Raw genomic sequence first — 27,404 nt, forward strand, 5'->3', positions numbered from 1 at the left:
AAAAAAAAATCAGGATGCCTCGGTGACTCAATCCATTAAACGTCTGCCTTCAACTCAGGTCACGATCCCGGGGTTCTGGGATAGAGTCCTGCGTCAGGCTCCCCACTCAGCAGAGAGTCTACTTTTCCCTCTCTCTCTAAACCACTCCCCAGTTGCACGTTCTCTCTCAAATAAATAAAATCTTCTTAATTATTTTTTTATTTTTTAGTTTTTAAAAGATTTTTATTTATTTATTCGACAGACAGAGATCACAAGTAGGCAGAGAGGCAGGCAAAGAGAGAGAGGGAAGCAGGCTCCCTGCTGCGCAGAGAGCCTGATGCGGGGCTTAATCCCAGGACCCTGGGATCATGACCTGAGCCGAAGGCAGAGGCTTTAACCCACTGAGCCACCTAGGCGCCCCATCAAATAAATAAAATCTTAAAAAAAAAACCAAATTATCACTATTTTACATATTTAACAACATTATTCTTAGAAGGTAGCAATAGGCTTTAGCAGACTGTTAAATTGTTCATGGTTTAAAAAGTTAAGAATTTCAAATTATTGGAGATCATTTGCTTACATAGGTGTCTGTTTTAAACTAGCAGAAAGTACCTAAAGTTAAAACTTTTGGCTACATCTGTGATTATTTGGATCTAGAATAAATCTCTGAAGTAAAATCCTTTATCTAATAAGTATCTTTCAAGCTTTAAGTGGACTTGTCAGATCACTTTTCAGAAACTTACCAGATTAGTCTCTCCATAGTATATGAAAGCACCCAGTCCTTTTAAAAATAGCTGTTATGTTCTCTAGATCTGCTGTGGTTTGGCACTGTAAGGGGTCTCCAACTTGGCATCCTGTTTAAGGAATTTGTGCAAACCCCAAATCTGAACAGGAGAACCTCACACTTGATTGTGTTTAGATCACACTAGTTTTCCATACAGCTCAGGCACAGCCTCTGACAGCATACTGTAGGCCAGGACCCTGGACCAGAGTCTTCAAGACCTTCTGTTTCAGATGCTGCCCCACCGGGAGCCATAGACGAGGTGGAGCTGGACTTGAATCAGCAGTCCTCTCTTGCTTTCCACGGGGAAGAATTTAAGTGGTCGCTTTCAGAAACGCCGCATGCACGTGGCATTGGAGTCTTGAAAACACCAGAATGTGAACTTGACATTTTGCTGAAAAACTGAGAGCTTGGGGGGACGATAATAGGAGAGAAGCAAGTGTTAAGAATTGAACCCTTGATAGGATGGGATAGGTTCACCTAAGTGGAAAAAAGAGAATCCACTAATAATTTATGGATGAAACAAGCCTGAGTTGGGACATGCATGAGTGCAGACCTGGCATAAGAAAGTGTCCCAGGGTAGGAGGGAGGCAGAGCAGCTTTGTCCCTGGATTTGGATCCCACCTCTGCCACTTAGTAGCTTTGTCACTTTGGTCTTCTCTGGGCCTTGTTTGCTCTCTAGTGGAAAAGATTGAACCAAGTGGTCTTTTAGACCCTTTCCTGCTTTTCTTTGTGGCTGACCCTCATCTGGTGGTGGGGCATTAGGGACTTCTGTCCCAGAAATTCTCATCCTAATGGAAGTAATTACTTGTTTGGTCAGTTCTGGCTAAAGGGCCTGAACTATGCAGAACACTCCTATTGGCAAATGATCAAACACTGATTAGAACCAGCCTTAGCAAAACGTGAGATGTGTTGGAAGGCTCTTGGTATATACCTCACAGAGAGGAAGAAGTGGCCAGAAAACTAAGCAAGGATGCTAAATCCAGGGCCTTCAGTCTGGACAAGATCTTGCCTCTTTGCAGCCTCTCCCCAAGTGTGGATTTCATTTTCTCCTTTTGCACAGTTGCCCTTTTATCTGAGGAAAGGGATATGTTCACATTCTCTAGCATCCTGAAGCTAGGAAATGGTTCTTCCTCCACTCTATCTAATTAGAAAAATCTCAGAAAGTACTCCCAGTTAGCTTGGTGTGATTTGTGTCCATACCTGGACTGGCCTTCACTCCTTCCTAGGAATGGGTTATTCTGGCCCAGGTTGGCTCCCATGTTCACCTGTGGACCATCACTGTGAACAGTGAGGCAGAATCCTGCGGGGAGATGGCTTTTGTCTAAAGGGACCACTTGGGGACGCCTGGGTGGCTCAGTTGGTTAAGCAGCTGCCTTCGGCTCAGTTCATGATCCCAGCGTGCTGGGATCGAGTCCCACATCGGGCTCCTTGCTCCGCAGGGAGCCTGCTTCTCCCCCTGACTCTGCCTGCCTCTCTGCCTGTGCTCGCTTCTGCTCTCTCTCTCTCTGACAATAATAAATAAAATCTTTAAAAATAAATAAATAAATAAATAAAGGGACCACTTGGATGCCATAAGAAGAAAAACAGTTCAAACAAAATCCTGGTGTGGGGGAGATTTTTAAAAACATGGCCTAGGAGATTCAGGAATGGGGCAGCAGCAGTCTTGAAATGTGGGTTTGTATACATCCCATTGATCTAAAACAAACAAACAAACCACCACAACCAGTATACCCCACAATGAGATACCAATTCACACGCACTAGGATGGTCATTGTCAAAACAAGAGAGAGGAGTGTGGGTGAGGATGTGGGGCATTTAGAACACATGTGCACTGCTGAATGTGAAGTGGTACTGCCAGAGTAAAAAGTAGTGTGGGTTTCCCAAAAATAAAACTGAAACGTAGAATTGCCATCAGTTCCACTTCTAGGTATGTATGTGAAGGAATTGAACCCATTTTTGTACATCAGTGTTCACAGCAGTACTATTCACAGTAGCCGAAAGGTAGAACTAATGCAAATGTCTGACAGTTGAGTGGGTAAACAGAAGGTATCTACCTACAGTGGGATATTATTCAGCCTAAGGAAGGACATTCTGATACAGGCTGCAATGTGAATGAACCTGGGAGATCCTACAAAGTGAACTAAGTCGGACACAAAGGACAGATAATATCTGAGTCTACTTCTTGGAGGTTCCTGAAGTAGCTGAATTCATAGAGACAGAAAGTGGTTACCAAGGGACTGGAGATGGGGCTTGTGGGGAGTTAGTGTTTAATAGGCACTGAATTTCAATTTGAGATGAAAGCTTTCTGGCAATATGTAGTGTTGACAGGTTACACAAAAATGCAATTTGAATTGTATATTTAAAAATGAATTGTATAGGGGCGCCTGGGTGGCTCAGTGGGTTAAAGCCTCTGGCTTCGGCTCAGGTCATGATCTTTGGATACTGGGATCGAGCCCCACATCGGGCTCTCCACTCCGCAGGGAGCCTGCTTCCTCCCTCTCTCTCTCTACCTGCTTCTCTGCCTACTTGTGATCTCTCTCGTCAAATAAATAAAATCTTTTTTTAAAAAAAGACATATATTTAAAAATGGCTAGAATGGTAAAATTTTATGTATAGTTTACCATAAAACAATTAAAAAAATACAACGTACTTCTTGCATATATGTAATTTGATGTCATAAGTGAAAGTGTGTCTGGTGGAATAGACCTATTTGATACCTGTTATCTATCTGAAAAATATATAAGCCCATTCTTTAATGGTAGGATATTTTTCACGGTTCCTCTTCTCCTTTTGTCCTATCTCTAGTCTACTTCTCCTACGGAATTTTATCCTATTTTTAGTATATGTGCTGCCGAAGCGAGCACTATGGAATTTTATCCTAATGTGATATTTTATATTTATGGGTCTTTTGTTGATCATAGGCTGTACTTCTCTGCAAAAAAAAAAAAAAACAGTACATAAATTGAAGTTTTAAATTATTTTCTGTGACTAAATGGCTGTAAGTGTTCTGGATTGCTGTGGTCTTTGCTTGGACAATTGATTAAGACAATCTCAGTGTTTGTTACAAATTTTCATAAGATTTTCTTTAGTAATTGTTGGAAGTGCTTCTTAATGAGATAGATGAGACATTTTCAAAACCCTTGTAATTTTGGATGATTCACTTATTGCTGGAATGACTCAGGGTTTTCAACACCAAATATATTCCTATTTTTTGTTTTTATAGATCTGTGCTCTGAGTAAACTTATTCACATAAATAAATAGATGGGAAATGAAGGAGTTATTAGAGCAGCGTCTCTGAGTTGTTTGAACTCCTCGAGTTCTATGCAAAAAATCAGACATCTGTCATTATTTTTAGTCTTGTACTTGCTGACAGTTCCATTCACTCCTTCGTATTTGTGACAGAGAAGGAACTGGAAACCATCTAATTTGTGAAAAGATTTGTTACCTAAGTTATCAGTTACTGAATTTCTCAGTTTTTTTAAAGTGTACCAAGAGTACTTTATACGGGTTTTAGATAACTCCTGTGTCTATTGTTGTTTAACTTAAAGACCTTGTTTACCAAAAACATTGGGAAAATTACTGTTAGCTTAAGGGGTGCCTGAGTAGCTCAGTCATTTAAGCATCTGCCTTGGCTCAGGTCATGATCCCAGTGTCCTGGGTTTGAACTCCTCATCGGGCTCCCTGCTTGGCGGGGAACCTGCTTCTCCCTCTCCCAGTCCCCCTGCCTGTGCCCCCCCCTTTCTGTCTGTCAAATAAATAAATAAAATCTTTTTAAAAATTTTAAAAATACATCTTTGCCAAGAAAGTATCTTAAAATTCTTTTTATCTTACCACTTGCTTTAAGTATGTACTGTCAAAACCTTGGGTCTATAGATTCTAACTTGCTGTGCTTACGGAAAATGTCAACCATAAAATCTAACGAAGTCAGTTCTTATTGTCAAACCAATTAGTTCAATCAGACTTGCCTTTTGTCAGAAAAAGTCTGACTTAATTTTCCCCCGACATTTTATTATGAAGTTTTCTGACATACAGAAAAGCTGAATGAGCTATGAAGTGAACCCCATCCTGCACGCCGTCTGGAGTCTACAGTCAACATTTTGTCAGTTTGCTTTAACATGTACCCACTTAGCTATCCCTTTAACCATTTATCAGTTTGTCGTACTTTCATAAGGTGCTTCAAAGTAAGTTGCAGATGTGGATATAATTCACCCCTAAATCGTCAGTATGCACGTCATTAAGTAATGTTCAATATTCATTTACAGTTTTTTTTTTTTTTAAGATTTTATTTATTTATTTGACAGAGAACACAAGTGGGCAGAGAGGCAGGCAGAGAGAGAGAGAGAGAGAGAGAAGCAGGCTCTGCATTGAGCAGAGAGCCTGATGCGAGGCTCGATCCCAGGGTCCTGGGATCATGACCCAGGCCGAAGGCAGAGGCTTTAACCCGCTGAGCCACCCAGGCGCCCCTCGTTTACAGTTTTTTGAGGTAAAATGTCTACGGGGTGAAATGCACAGATCCCATATGGATCACTAGATGCATCCCTACAGACGCTCACAGCCGGCCCCATTCCCATCACAATGCCCGTATTACGTCCCCTCACAAAGGTTCCCGTTAGCTCCCTCTGCTCTCCACTTGGTCTCCCGCAGAAGCAACCACCAGATTTCTTTTCACCATGTGTGAGTTTTGCCTGTTCTAGAACTTCAGACAAGAGTACCTAGATAGAATTCCATTTATGGAAAGCTGCTTTTGGTGATTAAGATTCCTCCGTGTTTCATCTATCAGCTTGTTCCTTTTGACCCCTGGGTCCTACTACATGTGCCACATTTTATTCCTGTGTTAATGGTCACTTGGTCTGTCTCCAGGTTTTGGTGGTTGGGAATAAGGCTACTGCTGGCTGTTCAAGTACAGACCTGCTTGTAAACCCATACTTTCATTCCTCTTGGTTGGGAGAACTAGGAGTGGAATTGCTGGGTCATAGAATCGTCTTCTGTTTAGTTGTGTAAGAAATTCGAGACCTTTTTCAAAAGCGATTGCACCACGTGTAATAATGCATGGAAGTTTTGATCGGCCACCCTGAATGCTGGCGGAATGTGGAGCCGTTCTTTCTCATTTCAGACTGGTAGGTGTGGAGTAGTTCCTGTGGTCCGGTTTGCATTTCTTTGACTAATGATGTTGAGTACTTTTTCAAGTGCTTGCTGACCAGTTGCATATCTTTGTGAAATACCTTTTCAATATTTTGCCCTTTTTCAATATTTTGAAAAATATTTTTTTCTTTCATTTTTGAGTTAAGGTTTTATACACTTTACATACACGCCACTTACCAGATCTTATCTGTGGATATTTCCTCCCATTTCGTAGCTTGCCCGATTATTTTCTCAATGATGTCTTGATGAACAGAAGTTTTTAACTTTGATAAGTTCAGTTTATCAAACGTTTTTTCTTCAGTACTTTTTAAAGATTTTTTTAGTGCGAGTGGGGGGAGGGGCAGAGGAAGAAGCAAACTCTAGAGGGAGAAGAGCATGGGGGGAGGGAGAAGCTCTCCACCAAGCAGGGAGCCCGAGTCCCCAGGGCTCCATCCTAGGACCCTAAGATCATGACCTGAGCTGAAGGCAGATGCTTAATGACTGAGCCACCCAGGCACCCCTGAAGTTTTTTCTAATCATCATTGCTTTCTTTGTCCTCTGTAAGAAACCTTTGGTTCTGTCCATTCCCCCATCCCAAGTCACAGAGAGTCTGTGTTTCCTTAGAGAAGTTTTAGTTTTAACTTTTTTAGGTCTCTTTGATCCACATTGAATTAATGTTCATATATGATGTGAGGTGGGGGGTCAAAGTTCATTTCTTTCCCATGTGGTTATGTGGTGGCTCCAGCACCGATGTGTTGAAGGGTCTGTCCCCCTGGAACTGCTCAAAGGGCCAGGTATATTGTTGGGCTCTCATTGACCACGTGGATCAATTGGGTGAGAATTTGCTTTCTAACAATATTTAATCTTTCCGTATATGAACATGGTACATGACACTTTAGAATCTAAACATTGTTAATACTCATTTTAAGAATATTGTAGAAACCACTTTTTATTTTCATGGAAATAATTTGTGGACTTTAATTGAAGATTACTCAGGACTAAAATAAGCCAAGGATCCCATTTTTATGTTGGGCATCAAAAAGTCCGTTGTTCATCTTTCCTACCTTAATACCTTAATCTGTAATGTGATAGGACGTATAACTACAGTCCTCTGTAAGCGTTCCCTCAATGTCTTAGCTGTCCTGGATGCTCTCTTGTCTAAACTTGTTTCACCTATGAGCACGCAGGTTGGCATTAAATTATTCTCTCGAGTGTGAACTTCCGGGGAGTTCTGATTAACTCAAGCTTAACCTTTAAAGTTCGGTGAATAGTGTAAGAGAAAGTTAATAATTAAGCCTAGGCCTGAAGGTTGGCTTTGATCTGAGAGGCCACAGGGAGCCATTGAAGGTACTTGTTTAGTGGAGCGAACACAGTGAAAAAAGTGGTGTTGAGTAAGAATGCGGTGAGTTACCTGGAAGAGACAATCTGGAGGCAGAAAAACCCTTTTAAACTTGTGTTCCTCAGTGTAGCCAGCATACCGGGAGTGTTGACATCATTTGGGAGTGTGTTAGGACTGCAAGTTCTGGGTTTGGCCCAGACCCACTGCATATGAATCTGTGTTCCAGAAAGATGCCCTTGTCCTTCATGTGCCCCTTAAAGTTTGAGGAGTCCTGCTCTGGAGAAGCCCACAGTCTCCCTGGCTTACGAGGGTTAAGGGTCGTAGAGCAAACAGAGGAGTTGAAATGATCTTGAGATGTCTGACTCCTTGCACGTTTGTTCTTTCTCTTTAAGTTGCCAAAATGGATTTTCAAGATCATTTTGGCTTTCTGGATGTTTGGGTGAGAAAATTGTCTTTCAGTCTTTTTAAAAATACATTCTTAGAAATGCTACTTTATGGGCTTGTTAAAACCTTAAGAACCATAAATCATTGACTTAAGTAGACTCAGCTGACTATAAAGTTAGTCATTTGAAAGAATCTAATGGGGACAAACGATCCGGTGTCGTCCTCTCCTGTTCCAGGGACTGGAATCTGGGGATGAAGTTGAGATTTTTGTAAAAGTGCTCCAGTGTGGTTGCTGAACAAACTGTATGTGCTGCTTTAAGGCCAAAAGAGGGAAAAGAAAAGAGGGGACAGATCTTTCTTTTGCATTGTTGTGATTGTGCAGTTACTAAAGGAATGTGCACTAGCAGCCCGCTAACCTCACATGTTCGCTGTTGGTATTTTTCTGTGTTCCTTTACCAAAAGTTCCATCGGTGCACAGAATTTGTCATGTTCTGGTCACGGTATAGATGCAGCTTTGTGGTCTGTTTATGCCATTGGTGTACGTATCTTCTTTCTCCCCAGCGGTTCTCCCTCTTCTCCCTCTCATCTCCGGCCTTCCCAGCTCTGACGTCTGGCTCCTCTTGGGCCCTTTCGCACATTGTTTCCTGTTTGAGTTCACAGGCATTCCTCGTTGCTCGGCGGAGCAGCATTTTGACATTCCAGCCTCCGTTCTCCCATGGCTCGACTCATGCAAACCTGTTTACCTTGCTTACCTTCTTCCCTCCTGCCTCCTCAAAATTAGGTCTCCTTGTCCCTAGGATCAGCTTGTGATATCTGCTCTGAACCCAACGCAGGCTTCCCATGGGCCTCAGCCAGCTTTTTGCAATCACCATCAACCCTTGGGCAATGGCTCCTGCCTTCATGGTGTCACAAATGAGGACCTGGCGCTGCTCTCGTCTTACTCCCCTAACTTGCCAGAAAGGACTTTAAATTTTTGAACCAAATTAAGAAACTTAAATCAGAAGCTTTGTATAGGTATGGATAAAGAAAACTTGTAGGAAAAAGCATTTAAGAGAGAGATTGTTCAAAAGGTTGCCTTAGAGGTGAGAATTTTCACTTCATCTTGCGCTGGTTACCAGCCTTTAGTACATCAGAGTGCCCACCTGGTGCTCAGCAAGAGATCATGAAGACCAGCATCCAGTAAAAAGGGGCAGGTTCCTGTCCAGCATCTGCCATGAGTTTGAGAAGCAAAGAAAAGCTTTTGCTCAGTGAAATGAGCCTTTGAGACCTCTTCCCTCGAGTTAGTGTGGCTGGGAGTGTACTCCTCCAGCTCTCTTTCAGTACAGAGGGAAGAGGTGGAGCAGAATGGGAAGTTGGAGAGATGGGATCAGGCAGCCATTGGAAAGGACTACAAGGTTTCTGGAGGGGCCCCGGGCTGGTAACAGTCAGTACAGTGTGTGACTCTTGATCTTGGGGTCATGAGTTTGAGCTCCACGCTGGGTATAAGGATTACTTTAAAAAAAAAAAAAAAGGAAGTCTTTTGAGTAAAATGTTTCTGAACACAACTGGCTGCAGATGGAGTGATCGTGCGAGCCAGTTCACCCACCGTCTCTGTTTAAGCCTGCTATCCGGGTATGAGTTTGTTTTCACTGAAGTATCACTAACCTTAGAGCGTGCTGTTAGTTTCTGGTGTACAGCCTAGTGATCGGACAGTTCTCCATGATACTCAGTGCTTGCCACGGTAAGTAGCGGTGCCATCTGTCCCCATACGTCACCTGCGGTATTGTTAACTGTTTACCCGATGCTGTACTTCTTGTTACTGTAACTGACTCTATTTTTTTATTATTATTTTTTATATATTTTATTTATTTATTTGACAGTCAGAGATCACAAGTAGGCAGAGAGGCAGGCAGAGAGAGAGAGGAGGAAGCAGGCTCCCCACTGAGCAGAGAGCCTGATGTGGGGCTCGATCCCAGGACCCTGGGATCATGACCTGAGCCAAAGGCAGAGGCTTTAACCCACTGAGGCCACCCAGGCACCCCTCTGTAACTGACTTTAAAATTGGATGTTTGTTCTGGTATATTTATTAAAAATCTGCCCCCTTTCCTCTCTCAAAATATGCCTTGGTTTGGATGATAAATTATACAGTCACCCTAGCTGAAAATAGAACATCTGATAAAACGCTTTGTGTCAGGCAGTGTACAGACACTTCATGCGATCCTGAAAGGGAGCTGCAGTTGCAGATAAAAGAGGCTCAGAATGGCTCAGTAACTTGGCCAAGATTGCACAGTGGCAGACCTTGTGAGCCAAAGCAGGATCCATCAGACGTGTAAAGCTATTTACTTTTCCAGCCTGTAGTGTTAAGCATTTAATGGGTATGGGCTCCACTGATTTTAGGATCTAGTGAAGGAATCCTGCAGTGGTGGTGAAAACCTTTTCTGAAGAAACCATGGAATGGAGAATGTCTGGATGAGGGCTGGAGGTGATGCCTTCAGTGGGCACGCTGGGAGTGAAGGTCAGGTTGTATTTCGATCCTGGAGTGCCCGGATGTGCTTACACATCAATGTCCTCAAACTGCGTTGCTGCTTGGGCCTGGGTCTGTCAACTTAGGTTGGGTGGGAAGGTTGTGGAAGTGGCATAGATCGTATCGCTCAGACTTTCACGTGGGTTCATATCAACTGGGAATCTTGTTAAAATGTAGATCCTTTCTGTGGGTCTGGGGGTGGGGTACATTGAGATTCTGTATTTGTAACAAGCCCCCACGATGCTGGTGCTGCTGGCGGGCCACACTAGACTGTGGGCAGCAAGAATATAGTTGGCGATCAGGTTCCCTTTGCCAGGGGCAGGAGGGTAGTCAGGAGTACAAAATCCTCACTTGAGAGGTTTGGGTGGGGATAGGGGCTTCTGGGCACAGTTGACCTCGTTGTGGGGTGGAAGGGACTATACAGATAGCAGGGTTAAGGGGGATTGGATATTTAAATGTGGATGTTTTTAACGGTAGCATTATATTTTGTAATTAATATTACAAGATTAGTTTTCAAGTGTAACTTTTAGCTTGTGCAAAGTATGAGCATCGAGCGGCAGGAGGGAGTGTTTCTGGGTGAGGGCAACACCGGCCTGGTGCAGCGGTGAGCGGGGCTTTAGCAAACACAGAGCGCAAGCGAGCAGTGTCCTACAGCCAGACGGGAATAACGTGGATGGATACACAGCAGCAGATCTCTGAAAGAAAAGAAAAGGAAAAGGAAAAAACCACCGAGGGGAGGAGTCCCTCCCACGGACCGGTCATTTCTCCCCTCCTGGGCTATGCCTGAGTGCCCCAGGATGTGAGTGTGTACAGTGCAGGGAGCTTGGCTGGCCTCTCCTGCGGCTAACGCATCACCCCTTGCCTCTGCCCACCTGGGACCCTGTCACAGGCGGTCCCAGGTGGGCCGGCTTCCTGTATCTGGTTACTCCTTGTGGAACACAGGAACAAGCGAGGTGGAGAGCTTCCCACCTGGTCTAGGTGGGAGCAGCCTGCCTGCCGAGGCTGGGACTTGGCTCTGCCTTCTCAGAGGGGGAAGCCTTGTGACTACAGGTCATGATGGAAAAGGACTGATGGGGGAGAGAGCACGGAGGCAAAGAGAAAATGGCGGAAGTTCCACCATCTCCGGGCAGAGCTGGACTTTGTTGCTGGAGCTGTGAGTGGTCACAGGAGCAGGGCCTGGGTCCTGGGCAGCACCCCTGAGTGAGGCATCCGTGAGCCTCCCAGCTGGCCAGCGTAGCTCGGAGTGCTCCTGGAAGGCCAGAGAGAGAGTATCAGCAGAGCCGGGTGGGGGAGCTCCTGAACACTGGAGGTCTGATGAGGCAGAATATGGTTGGGACCGTTTCTCCTCCTTCTGTCTCTCCTGTTTTAGCGGTGTCGCCCCAGTCTGTCCCTGTGGTTGCTGGAGGGTGGGGGAGCTGGACCTGACAGATCTGCTTATGACTCGGGCCCATCCTGCTGCAGTGAGGGAACGCTGGGGACAGGGATCGTCCTGGTGAGGGCAGTACTTACCTGGGCGTGTGGGTTGTGGGACACCTGAGCAGCCCGGTGGTTCCCTTCCCTCTGCCACAGCTGACCCTCTTTCTCTGTGATAAACTGCTCCAGACAAGCCTGGAGCACCAGGGGGCTGTCCCCAGGGTCCCAGAGTGCTGCGTTTTTCCGAAGGTGATCCTGTTCCAGTGGTAAACACTGCTGTGTCAGGGTGCTGCTCAGGGGCCACTTGGAGCACATAGATTTTTGCTAGCAGGATTGTGAAGCTTTGCATTGGGCTGCAAAACCAGGGCTTGAGCAAGCAGCTGGAGAGAGTCCAGGACTAGAGTGTTTTTGGGTTTGGGGGTGGAGAGCAGAGGGAGGGGAAGGGAGGGGCAGGAGGGCAGAGCTACACAGGCAGGCAGTCGGCTGCTTTGGCTTTGCTGTCAGCGGAGAGGACTTCAGTCCTGCCTGAGGGCCGCTTGGCCACCATTGCTGGAGACCGGAGGGCGCTGCCTCGGAACCCAGACTTACCAGCACTGCACCCGGACTGTTCCAAGTAGCTGTTGTGCTATCTTTTCCCGGGGAGGCAAGTCTCCTCCCTGTCGTCCCCTCCTGCTCCTCCCCCATTCTGTGAGGGATGATGCCGCTCTCTATTGCACGGCTCAGCCGGCTGATGTCACTGGCAGCGGGAAGCATCAGCAGCCTGATCACATGCTGGCCCCGTCTGTAATGCAGACGGGATAGGGGTGTGTATGTGGGGAGGGGGCCGTATGGCAACTGCTCTTGCTCTAACGCCCCCAAAAGTGCAGAGGCAGTGGCCACAGCGTCCAGCCAGCCTGGATGTCTGCTCCTCGGGCTTGGGAAAACTACTATTAATAAGACTTATTGTTGATAATACTGGGGAAAACAGCCCTTAACTCTGGGGTTTCTGCTGTCCTCCTGTCCAAAGCAGACTTCCAGGACTCTGAAGAAACATTTGCAAGCAGGATGCTTTTCCCCACCTCTGCGCAAGATTCTTCCCGGGGCCTCCCAGATGCAAATGACTTGTGCCTTGGCCTGCAGTCCCTCAGTCTCACAGGCTGGGACCGACCCTGGAGCACCCAGGATTCGGATTCCTCAGCCCAGAGCAGCACACACTCGGGTGAGTGCCAGAAAATGAGTTGGCTGGGGGAGGGGGACGCATGGGGTGGCGAGTGAAGACGTCTGTCCACAGCAACAGTTGTTCTCTTCCCCTTTGCATCACTCTCCCCCCCCCCCCAATACAACATGGAGCTGTTTTGCAAGAGATGAAAATGCTGGCTGTGAGTGTGGCAGGACAGATGGTGGCTCGTAAAGGCAGGCATGGCTTTTCCACTTACCCTGATAAATTCCCTGGAGTTGTTAGTCTGCACCTGTGGTGGCCCTGAGAAGGGTCCCCAAGGTGACAGTCTTATGCAGAAAAGATCCAGCTAACCCCCTAGTGCCCAGGCCTGTCTTGGAGATGATGAAGCAAAACACTTTTAGGTGGGGGAGGGGGACCTCAGGGGCTGATCACTGGAGGTCCAGATTCTGTTTCTCAGTGGCTTTGAAAACTAGGGGCCTGTATATGAGGATGGGTGGTCCCAGAATCATGGCAGGGGAATAATTTTAACCTCAGGTGAGGCTGCATGGCACTAGGATATTGAAATTGGCTTAACATATGGGTAAGAGCATTGACCCTGGCTAGGGGTAGGCAGGGTCAGTAGGGTGGAGTAACTCTAAGCTGCGGAGGCTTTGTTTTTCTTTGTGTGAAGGGTAACCAAATGGACAGAGAAGAGCCACTCCCCTTTAGGGCCCCTTGTTGCCTTGGGAGGATTTGATGGGGACAGATTGAAGGGGGTTCTTGGCAACCCCTTGAGCTGCTTCTGGTGAGACCTTCCCAGTGCCCATTTATTTCCTTCTTGTGGTGCACGGGGGTGGGGGTGGGGGTGTTGGCCAGACCCAAGGCTTGGAGTATTCAGGAAGAATGGGAACTTAGGAAATATGATAGGTAACTTAAGATCCACGTATCTTGCTTTATGTGAATTGTGTCTTATTAAAAAGAGTGTCGGCAGCAGATACTTTGGGGAGATGGAAAGGTAGTGGGGGTGGGGCGGCCATTTGCTGTTGATGAGACTGTGGGATTCACTGAGCCTGCCATCCTTTCCTTGCCTCCCCCGCTCCAGAAACTGGCAGTCAAGGCAGCAAGGTGCTGTCTTGTTGATTTCTCTGGCCTCCACCCTATTTGGCGCAGGTCTTTTTTTAGAATGCTTTGCAGAGCCTGGGACTGTTGTGTTTGTTGGCATTTTAATGGTCAGTTGTTTCAGCAAAATCCCATTTGACTGGGGTTAGGGGATTGGATTTTTTTTTTTAATTTGATTGAGGATAGGGAAGAACTTTGCCATAAGAAACTACGTCTGGATTAAGATAGAATTTCTTGAAGTACTGGCCTTCAGCTGACTCAGGTTTTTCCAGAAAGGTTGGTAGGTGCCCTGTTCCCCCACGCAAGCAAGTATGGTATCCTGTGCCTGGGGATCTTGGCTAAGAGGCCATGGTCACTTCTTTTATGTGGTACTCTGAGGTTGACCTGGATGGCCTATGAATCTGACCTTGTCCTCACTCCCACGGTATCTCAGGAAAAGACGGAGGAGCTCACAGAGGAGGTGGGCACCTGTCTTTGTGATCCACGTTTGACTAAGGCACTATCTTTCACTGACACCGGGTTGGGGCGTGGCCTTTCTTTGGCTCTGGTCTGTCTTAGCTACAAGGGTCCTCTGGAAAGGTATTATAGCACATAGAAGTGCAGGAGGACCCAACTTGGGTCTTGGAGAACATGGCTTGAAAGTTACTGTGAAATTGGGCTATAAAAAAATAGCTTGGACCCAGCCAAAATTTCTCTGGCTTCCATACTACCTGAATGTCTTGTCTTACAGCTGTTTGTCTCCAAAGTGGGGATGGATTTATTTCTCTGCCTTTCATCTCAGGCGTTAGTGACAAACACTGCATGATTCTGTGGATCAAGAATGGACTGCAGTCTGTGGCCCTAGCATTCACAGGGACTAGAGGGCTGCCATGGTGGTATGATCTGGCTATGGGCAGGGTTGGTGTAGCTCTGTCTTCCTTTCTGAGAGTTAAAGACACACTCATCCCTAATATCCATGATGTCTTTGAATTTTGAAACTTTGGTGATAGCCATCCCTCTTCTTTCTCTGAGCTCGGGCCCTTCACGGAGAGCTCACATGAGGGTGCTGCCTCCTGGAGTAGGCTGTAGCCCTCCCACCAGCCAGCTGCAGTGCCAGATCGGGCACCCTTGCCAGCAATGCGGGAACACGCAGCCCACATTCCAGTGCCTACACTGCCTTCCCATCTGAAGACCAACTAGCTCACTTTCTTCAGCGGGGAGAAGGTATTTTAACAGCTCTGGACAGTCCAGGAGTCACCCTTGCAGACAGCATGGCACTGGGCTGTCCGTGTGGTGCACAAGGTCCAGGCTGCGTCCTCGGGCTCTGCTTGGTGATCTGTTGCCCCAGGCACCCATGGCTTTACCTTTGACCATCCTCTGCCGCTGTTAAGTATTTAGCAGTTTTGGGTGCATGGGTAGAGCTAGCAGGGCTCTTGACTGAATATCTTGGCTCTAATTATTCAACAATCATTGAGTTCTGGCTGTCAGCCACATACTAGGTTATTCGTCAGTGAATAAAACCCCCATGACTGTCCAGGGAAAACCGGTGAGAAGGTGTACTAAATGCTGCATGGTAGTGGCTTCATATCGCTTTCATCAAGCACGACGGGCACTCTCATTTTCTCCCCTAGGTGATACAGATGTGTACAGAGAGATAGCTAGGTTTCTTTTTTTTGCATAGGGACAACCCTTCATTGGGTTCTCAGCATGAGGCTGGTACATGGAGACCTTTCTCAGGGGACTAGGGTCCTTCTGTTACCTGGGTTCCATTGGCCTCAGAGGCCTGCTTGGTTCCACTGGAGGTGGAATCTGGTTTTGAGATTTGTGTCAGCGTTGGTTTGGATATGGCACTTTGTGGGGTCCCTCTCTCAAGACAATGCCTACCCTGAGGCCTCACCTGTTGCTGGGAAGGAAGCCCTTTTAATATTAGAAGTGGGTGTTTCCCTTAGACCCCAGGGCATGTGTTCGGCTCTTCCTTTGTCTTCCTGGCAGTGTCTTAAGTCCTGTAATGGAGGAGCAGGGCTCTGAAAGCTGCCCCCAGGAGCTCAGGATGGGGGCTGGAATGCCTAAAAACCACTGGTTACCGACTGCTTCCCACACACAGTCTATCACGTAACTTTAATGCCTCCAAAGTTCTGCGAAGTGGGTACAGACATTACTTTCGTTGTAAAGATGAGGAGGTAGGTTCACAGAGGTTGTGAAGTGCCAGAAATCACACAGCTGCCGTAATTCTACCCATGTCTCTTTGGTTCTAAAACTCTTGTGCTTTCTGTTACACCTGCCTTCCTGTAAGCAGAACTTGAACATGTGGATGAGAACACTTTCGTTGGAGTATCTCTGTATCAGCCCTGGGGTTGTCCAGCCAGAAGGGCTGTGTTCCCTTGCCGAGGCCCCTCAAGGCCAGGGCGTGCAGCGGACAGTTCTGACTGCCCTCCACCTGGGTGTCTGCCCATCAGCAGCAGTAGCTGATGGGTCGGTCTTCCTGATCCCACTTGGGGACCCTTGCATGCATAGTATTTACTCAGCAGGAAGGGGCATGGCTGAGAATCTACTTTGGGTTGGGGGAGCTGGAAGCCAGGGAGTCCTTGTGTGCCTTGTACCGAAGCCCGGCAGGTAGACCAGATGTTCAGGCTGAGGATGCCAGAGGCATCTCTAAAGGCCCCTGTCTTTTAGAAGTTAGTTCCTCAGGGATTCTTAACCTGTCAGCCTTCTCTGGTTTCTACCCTGACCACTAACTGGTCAGGTTATGAATGGTATGTTCCCTGTACTGTTACTTGCAGGCTCCCTGTCGGGTGTGCAGGCTGGGTCAGCGTGGGATGAGAGGGGCACTCTTGGCATTTTGCTTCTGCTGCTGTCCTTCCAAGCAGCCTTTCTGAGGTGACATTCAGCCTTTCTGAGTTGACAGAGTTGGGCTTCTCATCCATAGAACATGGTCCTCCTGGGCCTGACCAAGTTCTACAAATCTAATTCACTTATCTACTTTGGTCACTTCTGTCCCCAGCATGTAGCACAGTGCATGGCTTCCTGGCTTTTATAAGGGGTGTTTTGAATGAATAATGAATGCCAAGCCACTGTTCTTGTTGTTAATCCTGGGTACTTTTTTTTTTTTTTTTTTTTTTATCAGAGAGAGAGAGGGGGAGAGAGCAAGCACAGGCAGACAGAATGACAGGCAGAGGCCGGGGGAGAAGCAGGCACCCCGCCGAGCAAGGAGCCTGATGTGGACTCGATCCCAGCACGCTGGGATCATGACCTGAGCCGAAGGCAGCTGCTTAACAACTGAGCCACCCAGGCGTCCCATCCTGGGTACTTTTGAACTGTAGATTGTCAAGGTCTCTTCCATTCTTCTGCCTCCTACTTGTTTTGATCAGCTGGATGGATAGAGTTCTTCAAGATCAGTATCTCTGAACTTCCTAGCTTCTAAAGCATGAAGACACATATTTACAGAAGATTTTGTCATTCACTAGGACGTGAACACTGTCATGGAGTCAGGGAGTCTACTGAGGGGAGAGCTTTCAGTGCAGAGAAGAGGGAGGGCCTGGGAAGCAGTAAACGTGTGGTGCCTCCTGGATGAAAAAGAAGTTGTGTAGGAGAGCATGTTGCTGCAGGGTTAAGATAGGAAAGGAGGTATTGGTTAGGTATGTGGCCCTAAATCTCAGGCTAGAAATAATGGCCCCTGGTCTGGGTTTTTTCCCCATGACTACTCCCAGTAGATAGCAGGCATCTGACTATGATGTCTTGGGCCTGGTCTCTCCCCAAGCTGAGCTCAAACTCAGACACTGTCTTACGATCCCTGTATCCCGTGCCAAGCTCTTGCTGCCATTATTGTTGCCACCACCAGACTCGGGGTGACTTTGTACTCTTGGGGAAGGCTTCAGAAAATTCGAACAGTGACTCAGCTGTAAAACCCACAGGAACTGGCATAGAAGGGTGAAAGTGGAGAAAGTTAACAATCGGTCTAAAAATATTACTGCTGATTTGGTCTCCTGTACCCTCGGAGGTAGCTTTAATGAGCTGGAACCCTCTGCCAGGTCCTCTTCTCCCGTGACTTCCCTGAGAGCTGTCTGTCGCTGATGCCGATTCTTGCCAGCATGGGAGTGGGGATGAGTGCCTCTGCTCCAGAAAGTGAACACGGCTTTTCTTAGTCACTTTTGGAAGGCCCAAGTTATATACACTTGGCCACCAGAAGCTCCGACTTCTCCAGTCCCCGAGTTGTGGAGTTGAGGAATAGAGCACAGAGGTCAGGGCCTTGGCTCTCGTTGAAGGGTGACTATGGAATTCTCTCCCACACTTTCCACCCCCCAAGCCATCTGGGTTAATACTCGACATCTGGCCTTGGTGAAGCTCTGTGCCCTGTGATGGGAAGTAGATTTCGAGATAAGTTACTGGCCTGCAACATGAGTGACCTGTCACTTCCACGGGATTTAAGTTATGTAGCTTAAAGAGTGTGTCTTTCCAAAAAATGTACTTCCTATTTTAGGAGAAAGAGGGGAACCTGTCAATTGCCAGCTATTTGGCTCCTTCCCTCCCGATTCTCAGCTGGTAAAAATCAATGCTGGCCACCCAGCAGCCTTACACCAAGGGAATTATGATTTCATGGCCTGGGCCGGGAGTAAGTCAGGTTCCATCTCTTGAAATGAGGTGCCATCTTCCCCAGAAGCTTTTCCTTTGATCTGTAGTTATTGACAGAACTACCTGGCCAGGCCCTGTGTGAGCTGACTATAGGACAGGTCACTCCAGGGCATCTGACCATAGGTGACAGTTTCCAGAAACCTGGCTCCTTCTGTGGGTTGAAGGAAATATCAGAACATCTGGAAGATCCTATGCCTCTTCATACAAGATTTTGTCTTCCCTATATCTTCTAGTCAAACTCCATATCCTTGGCCCCTTCCACTGTAATATTTGCAAGAAACTGCATGGAGGGGCTGATGTGACCCAGCTGTATTAATCCCGGGGCCTTCTGATCTTAGGTCTGCTGGATGGCCTTGTCATTTCCAGAGCTATCAGTTGAAGCCCCTTGCCCTTGTTCTTGTGTGGTTGGCACTGCATTCAGTGGGCACTCTGTCCTGTTCTTCCAGACTGGCATATGGAAGTGTCTACGAATGGCTGCAAGGATCCCAACAGAGGGCAGGGAGGTGCCTCTGCTGTCTTGCCTTCCTCGAGTAGAGTAACTGTCTTCTACCCGTACCTATACATGTTTAGTTCTCTCTAAAGAAAGTATTTGAAACCACTGGAAGGAGTACGGTCACAAATTGGCTGTGGCAAGTAACTACTTCTGTCAGCCTCTGTTTTGATAATGGGCTGGGATGAACTAAAATTTTTTTCCCTACTTCTGTGTTGCCTCCATGTCAATATTGTGTCCTTAAGTCGAATAACTTTGCTGGAAAGAGTGTAGCCTCGGTGAGCATACCAGCTCTAAGGGAGGCGAGGTCTCCAGCCTTCCGGGACTCTTCAGCAGATGCGGGTCACCTGCTCTCTGCCAGGTGTAAGCTAATTACTGTCGGAGGGGTCGGCATGCTTGGTTGAGAAGGCAGAACTTTGTCCACATGTGTGCCTGCAAATATTCATGCACGTTTCTGAGGTTTTAAAAAGCTTGTTTAAAAGATGATTATATCTTCTTATAGGCTAAGGCTTGAAAGGTACTTAATTATCACCCTCCCCCCGACACCGCCCCCGCTGGGGAATCTAGGCCCTATTTCTTGTGCTTGATTCTCCTTTTTGGGCTAGATCCAGTTACCTTGCAAGAGGCAGAGAAAGTCCAATGGGAATTGACTAGTTTTCCTTCATGTCATTAAAAAAAAAACTTAGGGAATAATTTCAGATTTACTAAAGTCTTAAAGTTACACAAGGAATACTTGTATTTCTTTTATCCGGATTCTCCTGTTGTTGGCATTTACCTTTATCACTTGCGTGTTCTCTTTCTCTGTCTCTATATAAGTTCTTCCTGACCCATTAAGAACAGAGATGTTCTTATGTAACAGAGACGTTCTCAATTCCAGTCAACGCAAAGTTGCTACAACACTTTCATTAAACTGTTGTTGGTCCGGTTTTGTCGTGTGACCCGGTAGTGTCCTTCGTGGCACCTCTCCTTGTCTCTTCACCGGTGTCTGCTTCAAGCAGTAGGCCCTAGCTCCCTTTGTTTTTTCCCAGCATGAGCTTACAAAGACTTCCAGCTGTCCTGAATATTTTTCTCGACATTCAGCTTGCTCTAGTCAACATTTTTCCCGAAACTGTTACCACAGTCTATACCAGACTTGTGTATTCTTTGCTCCTGGTTATTGTCACCTCCCTTTCTCCTCCCTACTCCCCACTGCACACCCCACCCATGTTTTCAGAGATCAGATTCTTTGGGAAATGTCCTATATAGCCACCGTGCTTTTGTTAGTTTAGGTATTAGTTGCCATTATGCTGTAAGAGCTGTGTTTAACCTACAATCTTTAAGTCAAGGGAAATGATGACATGAAAAGCTTTTGGGGTGTGGTGAGGGGAACTGATCAGAAGCTTGATGTAGCAAGCCTCAGGTTTTTCTAGATGAGTGATTCTCAAACTGTAATGTGCACGTAATCCTCCTGGGGATCTTGTTCAAAATGTAGGTTCTGAATTAGTAGGTCTGGAGTGGGGCCCACGATGCATTTTTAATGAGTTCCTAAAGTGGCAGGGCCCTAGAGAAGTTTCAAGGCCTGGATGATTTAGATCCCAAGGCACTGACCTTTGGTAGGTGTGAGAGCTTTGTCAGTAGTTGATGGTCTTAAAGGAATTTGAATAAAAGGTGTCAGGAACATGAAGACAAAAAGATGTAAGGTCCTGGGTATTAAAAAAAAAAAAAAGTAGCTAGTGAATGGTGCATTACAGAAGATAGAGCTCAGAATCAGAAGGAGCTGGGACACATCCTGTCACTCACTAGCTGTTACTTCGCCCAACACTTGACCTTTGAGCCTTGGGTTCTCTTTGGTACTAATACTCACTGCTTCGGATTTAGTGAAGATTACTTTCCTGAAGTGCTTCTGACAGAGCATCTGGCACATGCTCTGTGTGTAGGAAGTGGAAGTTGCTGTTAGTGGATGGTAGGAGCTTGGTTGAACCTGGTTCAGATTGTAGAACAGGTGACTGACCGTGAACCATGGGCACTTAAGGAAGTGAGTTCATTAGTGGCCAACGTGGGTTGTCATGCCATTTTCTTTTTAGACAGGCTTATTACCACATTGAGCAGAGTGCCATAGACCTAATTCTTAGCTTTGACACAGGAATTTGACAGACTCTCAAGATATCTTTGCGGGCATGGTAAAAAATTAAAAAAAAAAAAATGCGAGTTAGTTGAGGTGGATGGATTTGTGGCTGGAGAATAGAAATACAGCACGGTCGTGAACAGAAGCTGATGTGAATGAGAAGAGTGGTCGCAGGGGCACCCATTTTGCTTTTTGACTCTTCCAAATAACATGTTTTTAAGAAACCTTGGGTGAAGACAGTTACTGTAGCCTGTATTTATTGTCCTTGACATCCCCAGACACAAACCCTTTGGGCCAGCTACCTTCTCTTGAGCTTTTTTCTGCTGTTTTCTGCTGTGTGTCCCTCGACAACTCCTGGGGCTCCCTACAGTGCTGTACCTTTTTCTCGGATTGACACACAGTCCTGTCTTGTCTTTCCCTGGGGAATGCTGCCTCTGACTTGTGCATTTGCTTTTCCTCCCCAGTGCTGCTATGTCAAGTGAGAGAGAGCATTCTTCCAGGCCTCATAGGCCACTTACTTCAGCCATTCCTTTTGTTGTTCTTTCCAGTTTCCCCATTCTTTCCTTCTTTGAGGGTTTCGGGGTTCGTTTGCTTGTTTGTTTTAACCCCAGGCCCAGTTATTACCATGGGTCCCTTTAATATCCCTTTGGATGAGCTGTCCAGCTTCTCAGGCTCCACACATTCCATGTCAGCCCACGGCTGGTCACTGTCCTTCGTCTTGCCATCCTCAAAGCTCAGTGTTCACCATCCCAGCCCCTCCTGTTTCTTCTGTCTGCCCCTTCGTTCCTCTTGCAGCTGTCAGCACACTGAAATGGCTGGCTTGCGTCTGCATCCTCTGTGCTGACCTGCTTCTGTCCTTCACCTGCACCGTGTGACCCGTCCTTCGCCTCCCCTGGAGCTCTTGTCCCAGTTCCTCCTTCACAGCCCTGTATGGGTCCTGTGTGGAGAGAGTGGCCCGTCGAGCGTAGACACAGTCTCTCAGCTGGGCCCCAGGTGCAGGGGGCCGTCCTGTCAGCCGCCTCTGCTGCTCCCCTCATACCGTCACCATGAAGTCTGTGCACCTGAACTTGGTTTTTGAAGCTGTGTATGATGTGGTTGCTCCCTTGTTACTCAGCGCCTACGCTTACTTCTGTAGCATGTGGGGGGATATGTGGCCTCTGGGGCGCTGGGTCCAGGTTCGGGCCGGTGGGGACGAGCTGCTGTTCCCATGGATCTTTTATGCCAGGCTTTGCAGCACCAGGAAGGAGCTCCAGTAAGTCGGCAACCCACTGCCTTCTCAGGGCATGAGCTCGGGGGCTTGGATTTTGTGCTGCGGGGACGCAGGTTCTTGTCAGGAGTGTTTGAGAAGTTTGATAAGGGTTATTTCTGGTGGATGTCAGAATCCAGCATTGAGAGACACACGTTAAACAGCTATGGGCTGTGCTTAGGAATGGATTACAAAGGCCTTAGTTAAAAGAATGTTTTCTTAAAAACAAAGTGATAAACTAACAGACTCCTTGCCGTAGCTGGTGCAGTTCCCACCCCCTCCCCCCACCCCCCGCACACACATGTGTCCGATCGGCTAGAATGAGGTTGGCCGAGCGCATTCCGTGGTGGCTGCCACGTGGAGGGACTGAAACGCTCTTCCACTGGTAGGAATGGAGAGTAGCACCTCTGCTTGGGACTGGAGTGGCCGTTTTCTGGTGAATCTAGGATATATTTACCAGCATAACACACACACACACACACACACACACACACACACACACACATCCACGGTATCCCCTGTGCTTGTAAAGTTGAAGATCCGCCCACCTTATCTTCATCTTCGGGCTGCAGGAGAGTGGGCTGGTCTCCTCTGGCACACGCATTCTGTCGTGAATGGCGTGTGTGCGAGCGGCCTTGAAAGTGTGCTTTCGCTTGGCCTCTGTCTCAGGAGAGGCTTCTGCCTGTCGCCTGGGATGCAGCACAGCCCGAAGCTGGCATTCAACTCTGGCCACCTGTGTGTCACTCGGTGACCTGGGTTGGGAAGCTGGGCACGGCCACCACTTACTGAGCCTCTGCACCACATACACACACATGTGCACTTACACATACAGACACAGGTGCACATAAACACACACAGGGACTCTGCACACAGACACAGATGTGCAGTGCACACACTGAAGCATGCATCCACCCAGACACACACACAGATAGGTGTGTGCACACAACCCACCCCCCCACACACATAGACACATGCAGTGGTGCACACATGCTTCCCCCCACCACCACCACACACAGACGTCCACACACACACTCGCTGACACAGACACACATGACTTTGGCTTCACCTCACAGCCATTTGGAGGTGGACACTTTCCTCTGTCTTTAGATGGAAACAGTATCAGATGAACGCTTCTTCCTCGGCTTCATACCACCATGCTCCATGGCAAAGCCCTTTTATTCTTTATCCTCGTTGGTAAAAGACACATTTTCCTTTGGATTCCTTATGTCTTCAAGGCTGAGGGTGGAAGGATGTCGTCCCCTTCCTCCACTTTACCTCCCTCCTCTCTTCTTGCTTTGGTTCACTCTTTCTTGACATTTGGTATTTAAATATTTACTGCGCGCTGGGCACTGTTCTGCTGAGCACTGTCCATCTGCTGTCTCGATTGTCGAGCCCTCCTGACAAGCTATGAAATAGTTGATATTCCACTCAAGATGTTATGAGAAAACGGGGACTCCACGAGCCTCACCGAGCAGACAGCCGCGGAGAGGCAGTGTTGGACCTAGGGTTCCAGCCTGGTTTGTCTTAATCCAGAGTGGGCTTACACTCACTGTCCTTCTGCTCCCATCCTCAGTGTCTGAAGTTCGGGGGTGAATAGGAGAGAGTCTGTAGAGGCAAGAACTTTGCACGAGGGAGGTTTGCAGAAGAGATGGTGTGCTCCTTTTGGACCAGACTTATGGGGTGTGTGACATGAAATTCTGTAATGTAGCTAGATACTGTTAGAAAGGTGGGAATTCTTCGAATAAACACGTTGGCAGGCAGTGAGGAAGGAGTGTGGTTTGGGCTTTCTAGCTGTGCTGAAGGTGTCTCTTGTGGCAGCAAGACGTGTGTATCCAGCGTTAATAGCAGCTATGACCAGGGTTCCTGCCAGCACAGTTTCCCAAATACTGGCACTGACCCTTAAGTCTGGGTGGCAGGGAGCACATCTGCTGCTGCTGCAGCAAGAACTTTGGTCTTCAGAAAGCCATCCTGGAGCTGCTTCTTATGGGGCCATGGTTGGTGTTGGGACGTCATTTTGCTCATTGCACACTCCCCGTGGTTCTGCCATGCTTTTGCGGTGGTGCCTTTGTGTATCTTCTCAGGCGGCTGTGCGGAAAAAGGGAAGGACTGCTGTTTGGGAAGAAAACTAAGAGGTCATGAGATGTCTTTATTTTTTTTTCTTCCTAGTACTGAGCATGCTTCATAACCCACTCGGCAACGTCCTGGGGAAACCCCCCTTGAGCTTCCTGCCTCTGGACCCCCTTGGATCTGACTTGGTGGACAAGTTCCCAGCACCGTCAGTTAGAGGATCCCGCCTGGACACCCGGCCCATCTTGGACTCCCGTTCTAGCAGTCCCTCTGACTCAGACACCAGTGGCTTCAGTTCTGGATCAGATCATCTCTCAGATTTGATTGTACGTAGCTTGTCAGGGAGTGAGGTGGGCAGGGCCAGTGAGCCTGCTGTGGGAAGCGTGTCCACCAGAGTGCCGGCGGGAGGCGGAATGACGGAATCCGAGGAGGCCACGGGGAATGTACTGAGAACCTTCCTTCTCCACGGAGGAGATGATGCCGTGTATGCTCACTGAGCGGTACATTTCAGGACCCAAGCAGTAGACTCTCCTCTTACAAGTTACTTCAAGCACTTTGAGAAATAGTTAATTTCAAAAGTTAATATGGGAGTCCTGCACTGTTCTCTTTCTTGACCTGCTTGGTGGTTTTCTTTAGCCTTGAAACAGTATGTTTACATACCTTGACATATATTCTCTCAAAATTTCTAAGTGAAGATTTTACAGATCACACATTAGTAATTATCAGAGCCAGGATTTTAATCCAGATCAGACTGACTGGAGCTCCTCTGTTCTTACTGACCTGTGTCACCTCTCCGAGTGAGGCCGTGACGAATCTGTGAACTGTTGCCTCAGAGTTAACTCGTGACCACACGCCCCTTGTGCACAGCCGTGTGTGATGGGAGCGGCACCTGTGCTGAGGAGGATTGGCGGGTGGATTAGACTAGACAAACGATGGGGGCGGGGCAAGTACATACATGGGAATGGCAGGGAGAAATCATCCTCAAATCAAATACAATTTCAGGTGCCTTCTGCACCCGACTTTCTCTGCTGCCGCTCCCCCTCACCAACTCACAGCTGAGAGCATGCGATGGCTGCTCTTCCTACCCTCTTGTCTGTATCCAGGACTGGTAGCGCTGGACATAGTTAGTTTCCCATCCATGCTGTGACCTTTTAGCACCTGCCTGGTCTCCTGTCAGCCTGTCCTAGAATACGAAAGCTGGCATTGGTGTTCCACTGCCTGTTGGTTTTATCCGTTTAGGCTGTGTTTCCAGAACAGCGACCAGAAGCAGGTCCCTTTGATTGTCTGGGCTGTAGTTGACTCCCCTGTAAAATGGGGTTAGATGCTTCTGGTTCTGCCTGTGCTGATTCGGATGGGGCTCAGTCTTGGAAATTTACCACATAACTGGCTTCGATATTTTGGGATTTTGTTGAAAGAATTCTCTCAGATACCCAACCCCAAGGGTTATTTGATGAAGGGTTGTGGGCAGACAGCTCACGGCAGAAGGAAATAGAGGCAGTATTTGAACTTCCAGGAAACATTCTGAACAATTAGTTTGTGTGTTTTTTGATAATGTATCGTTTTTACCCACTTAAGTTAGTAAAACATAGAACCTTGACACAAGCTTATAGTGGAATCCACAATCTCATATATTTCTGACAGAAAGCAGAACTTCCTAGAAAGCATTTTGTCATTTTATCTCTAGGAATTGGACCAAAAAAAAAAAAAAAGCTACACAAAGCAAGAAGCTATACCTTAAAATTTGTATTTATAATCCTGAAAACTTGGAATGCGTCTAAATATTAAACAGTAGGGGAATAGATTAGTGAAATGTAGCTTGTTCCCTAAGTAGATTATCATAAATTAATTAAAAATGATTGTGAAGACTGCCTGGGAATATGAAAAAAAGTGGAAAAAAGGATTTGTTTAAATTTTAGTGTAAGGACAACTAATAAAAAATGTATAGGAAGAAAATGCATAAGAGAAAATACCAGAGCTAAATGGTATAATTTCTAAATAGATTATGATTATTACTTTTATAACAAAACTGTCCTTTAAAAACTCGCATCTTCCTTTTTCCTCCCCTAGTCAAGTCTTCGTATTTCCCCTCCCCTGCCCTTCCTGTCTCTGACGGGCGGTAGTCCCAGAGATCCTTTAAAGATGGGGGTTGCGTCCCGGATGGACCAAGAGCAAGCTGCTCTCGCTGCTGTCAGCCCGTCCCCAACCAGTGCATCCAAGAGATGGCCAGGGGCTTCTGTGTGGCCATCCTGGGACCTCCTGGAAGCTCCCAAAGACCCCTTCAGCATCGAGAGAGAGGCCAGGCTGCACCGGCAAGCTGCAGGTGAGTGTGGCCATGGCCATGCCTGGGGCCTGGGGCCTGGTTCTGGGCACACCGAGTAATTGACCCTAGTTCACACACTGCTGAACTGCCTCTGGTCCGTTCCGTGGAGTAAGTGCTAGGGGGACAAATTCCGGAATGTCTCTGAGGCCGAGCAGAGAGGAAAGAGGCTGTGCCCATATGGGGTTGGACCCACCTCTCTGTTGTGCTCTCCCATGGAGACTGGCTGTGTACGGGCATTGCTTTGGTTCTTTCACGGGTGGGTGTGTTCAGGAGAAACCCTGGAAGCAATGTCCAGGATTGTGTCTACCTCTCCCCTTTCTAATTCAGAGATGGGTCAGACACAACCCATGCTGGAGCTTTCTTCCCTGAGGCTTTCTGACTGGTCTCCTCAGGGATGTACTGTGGGGTAGGTGGTCCTTGGGTCAGCCTCTAAGGTAAGGGATGTCCTGGTCTCTCAGGAATGTTTAGGTTTTATCGTTACATTCTCTTAAACATGTATGGAATCTGTTCCTCATCTTATTACCAGTACTTGGAAGTTAAGGAGTCTTGGTAAGTTGTCAAAGCTCTAGGGAGATGCAGTGATCGCTCTCCTAAGGTTCTGGAGTTGAAGACTGAGTGAATATTCAGTGTCTCCATCCATTTGTCTCTGTAGGCTTCAGTTTGTCCATCTTTCCCATCACAGAGCCGGACCTGATCTCATTCTCCCCTGCTGTTTCTGCCACCTTGTTCGCTTAGTGGTTTTGGCAACCCATGTTTGTACTAGTGCCATTGTTTGCCTATGAAATGAC

General features: G+C 47.2%; 1 protein-coding gene across 13 annotated transcripts in view; it reads left to right on the plus strand.

Annotated features, from left to right (window-relative positions):
* The window catches only part of CPEB1 (cytoplasmic polyadenylation element binding protein 1), a 96,440-nt gene that overhangs the window by 58,812 nt on the left and 10,224 nt on the right, over positions 1 to 27,404 (plus strand). For 4 of the 13 annotated variants that reach the window (XM_032341999.1, XM_032341994.1, XM_032341996.1 and 1 more), the window contains exons 3-5: positions 12,531 to 12,722; positions 24,396 to 24,622; positions 26,364 to 26,616. In XM_032341999.1, coding sequence (XP_032197890.1) covers positions 12,531 to 12,722; positions 24,396 to 24,622; positions 26,364 to 26,616 — 672 coding nt within the window. Of the gene's footprint in view, positions 1 to 7,222; positions 7,288 to 11,039; positions 11,265 to 11,972; positions 12,168 to 12,202; positions 12,328 to 12,530; positions 12,723 to 24,395; positions 24,623 to 26,363; positions 26,617 to 27,404 lie in introns of those variants that run through there. The other 9 variants (XM_032341995.1, XM_032341997.1, XM_032342005.1 and 6 more) reach the window with 8 other exon arrangements.

This window comes from Mustela erminea, chromosome 5, assembly GCF_009829155.1.
Source record: "Mustela erminea isolate mMusErm1 chromosome 5, mMusErm1.Pri, whole genome shotgun sequence".
NCBI lineage: Eukaryota > Metazoa > Chordata > Mammalia > Carnivora > Mustelidae > Mustela > Mustela erminea.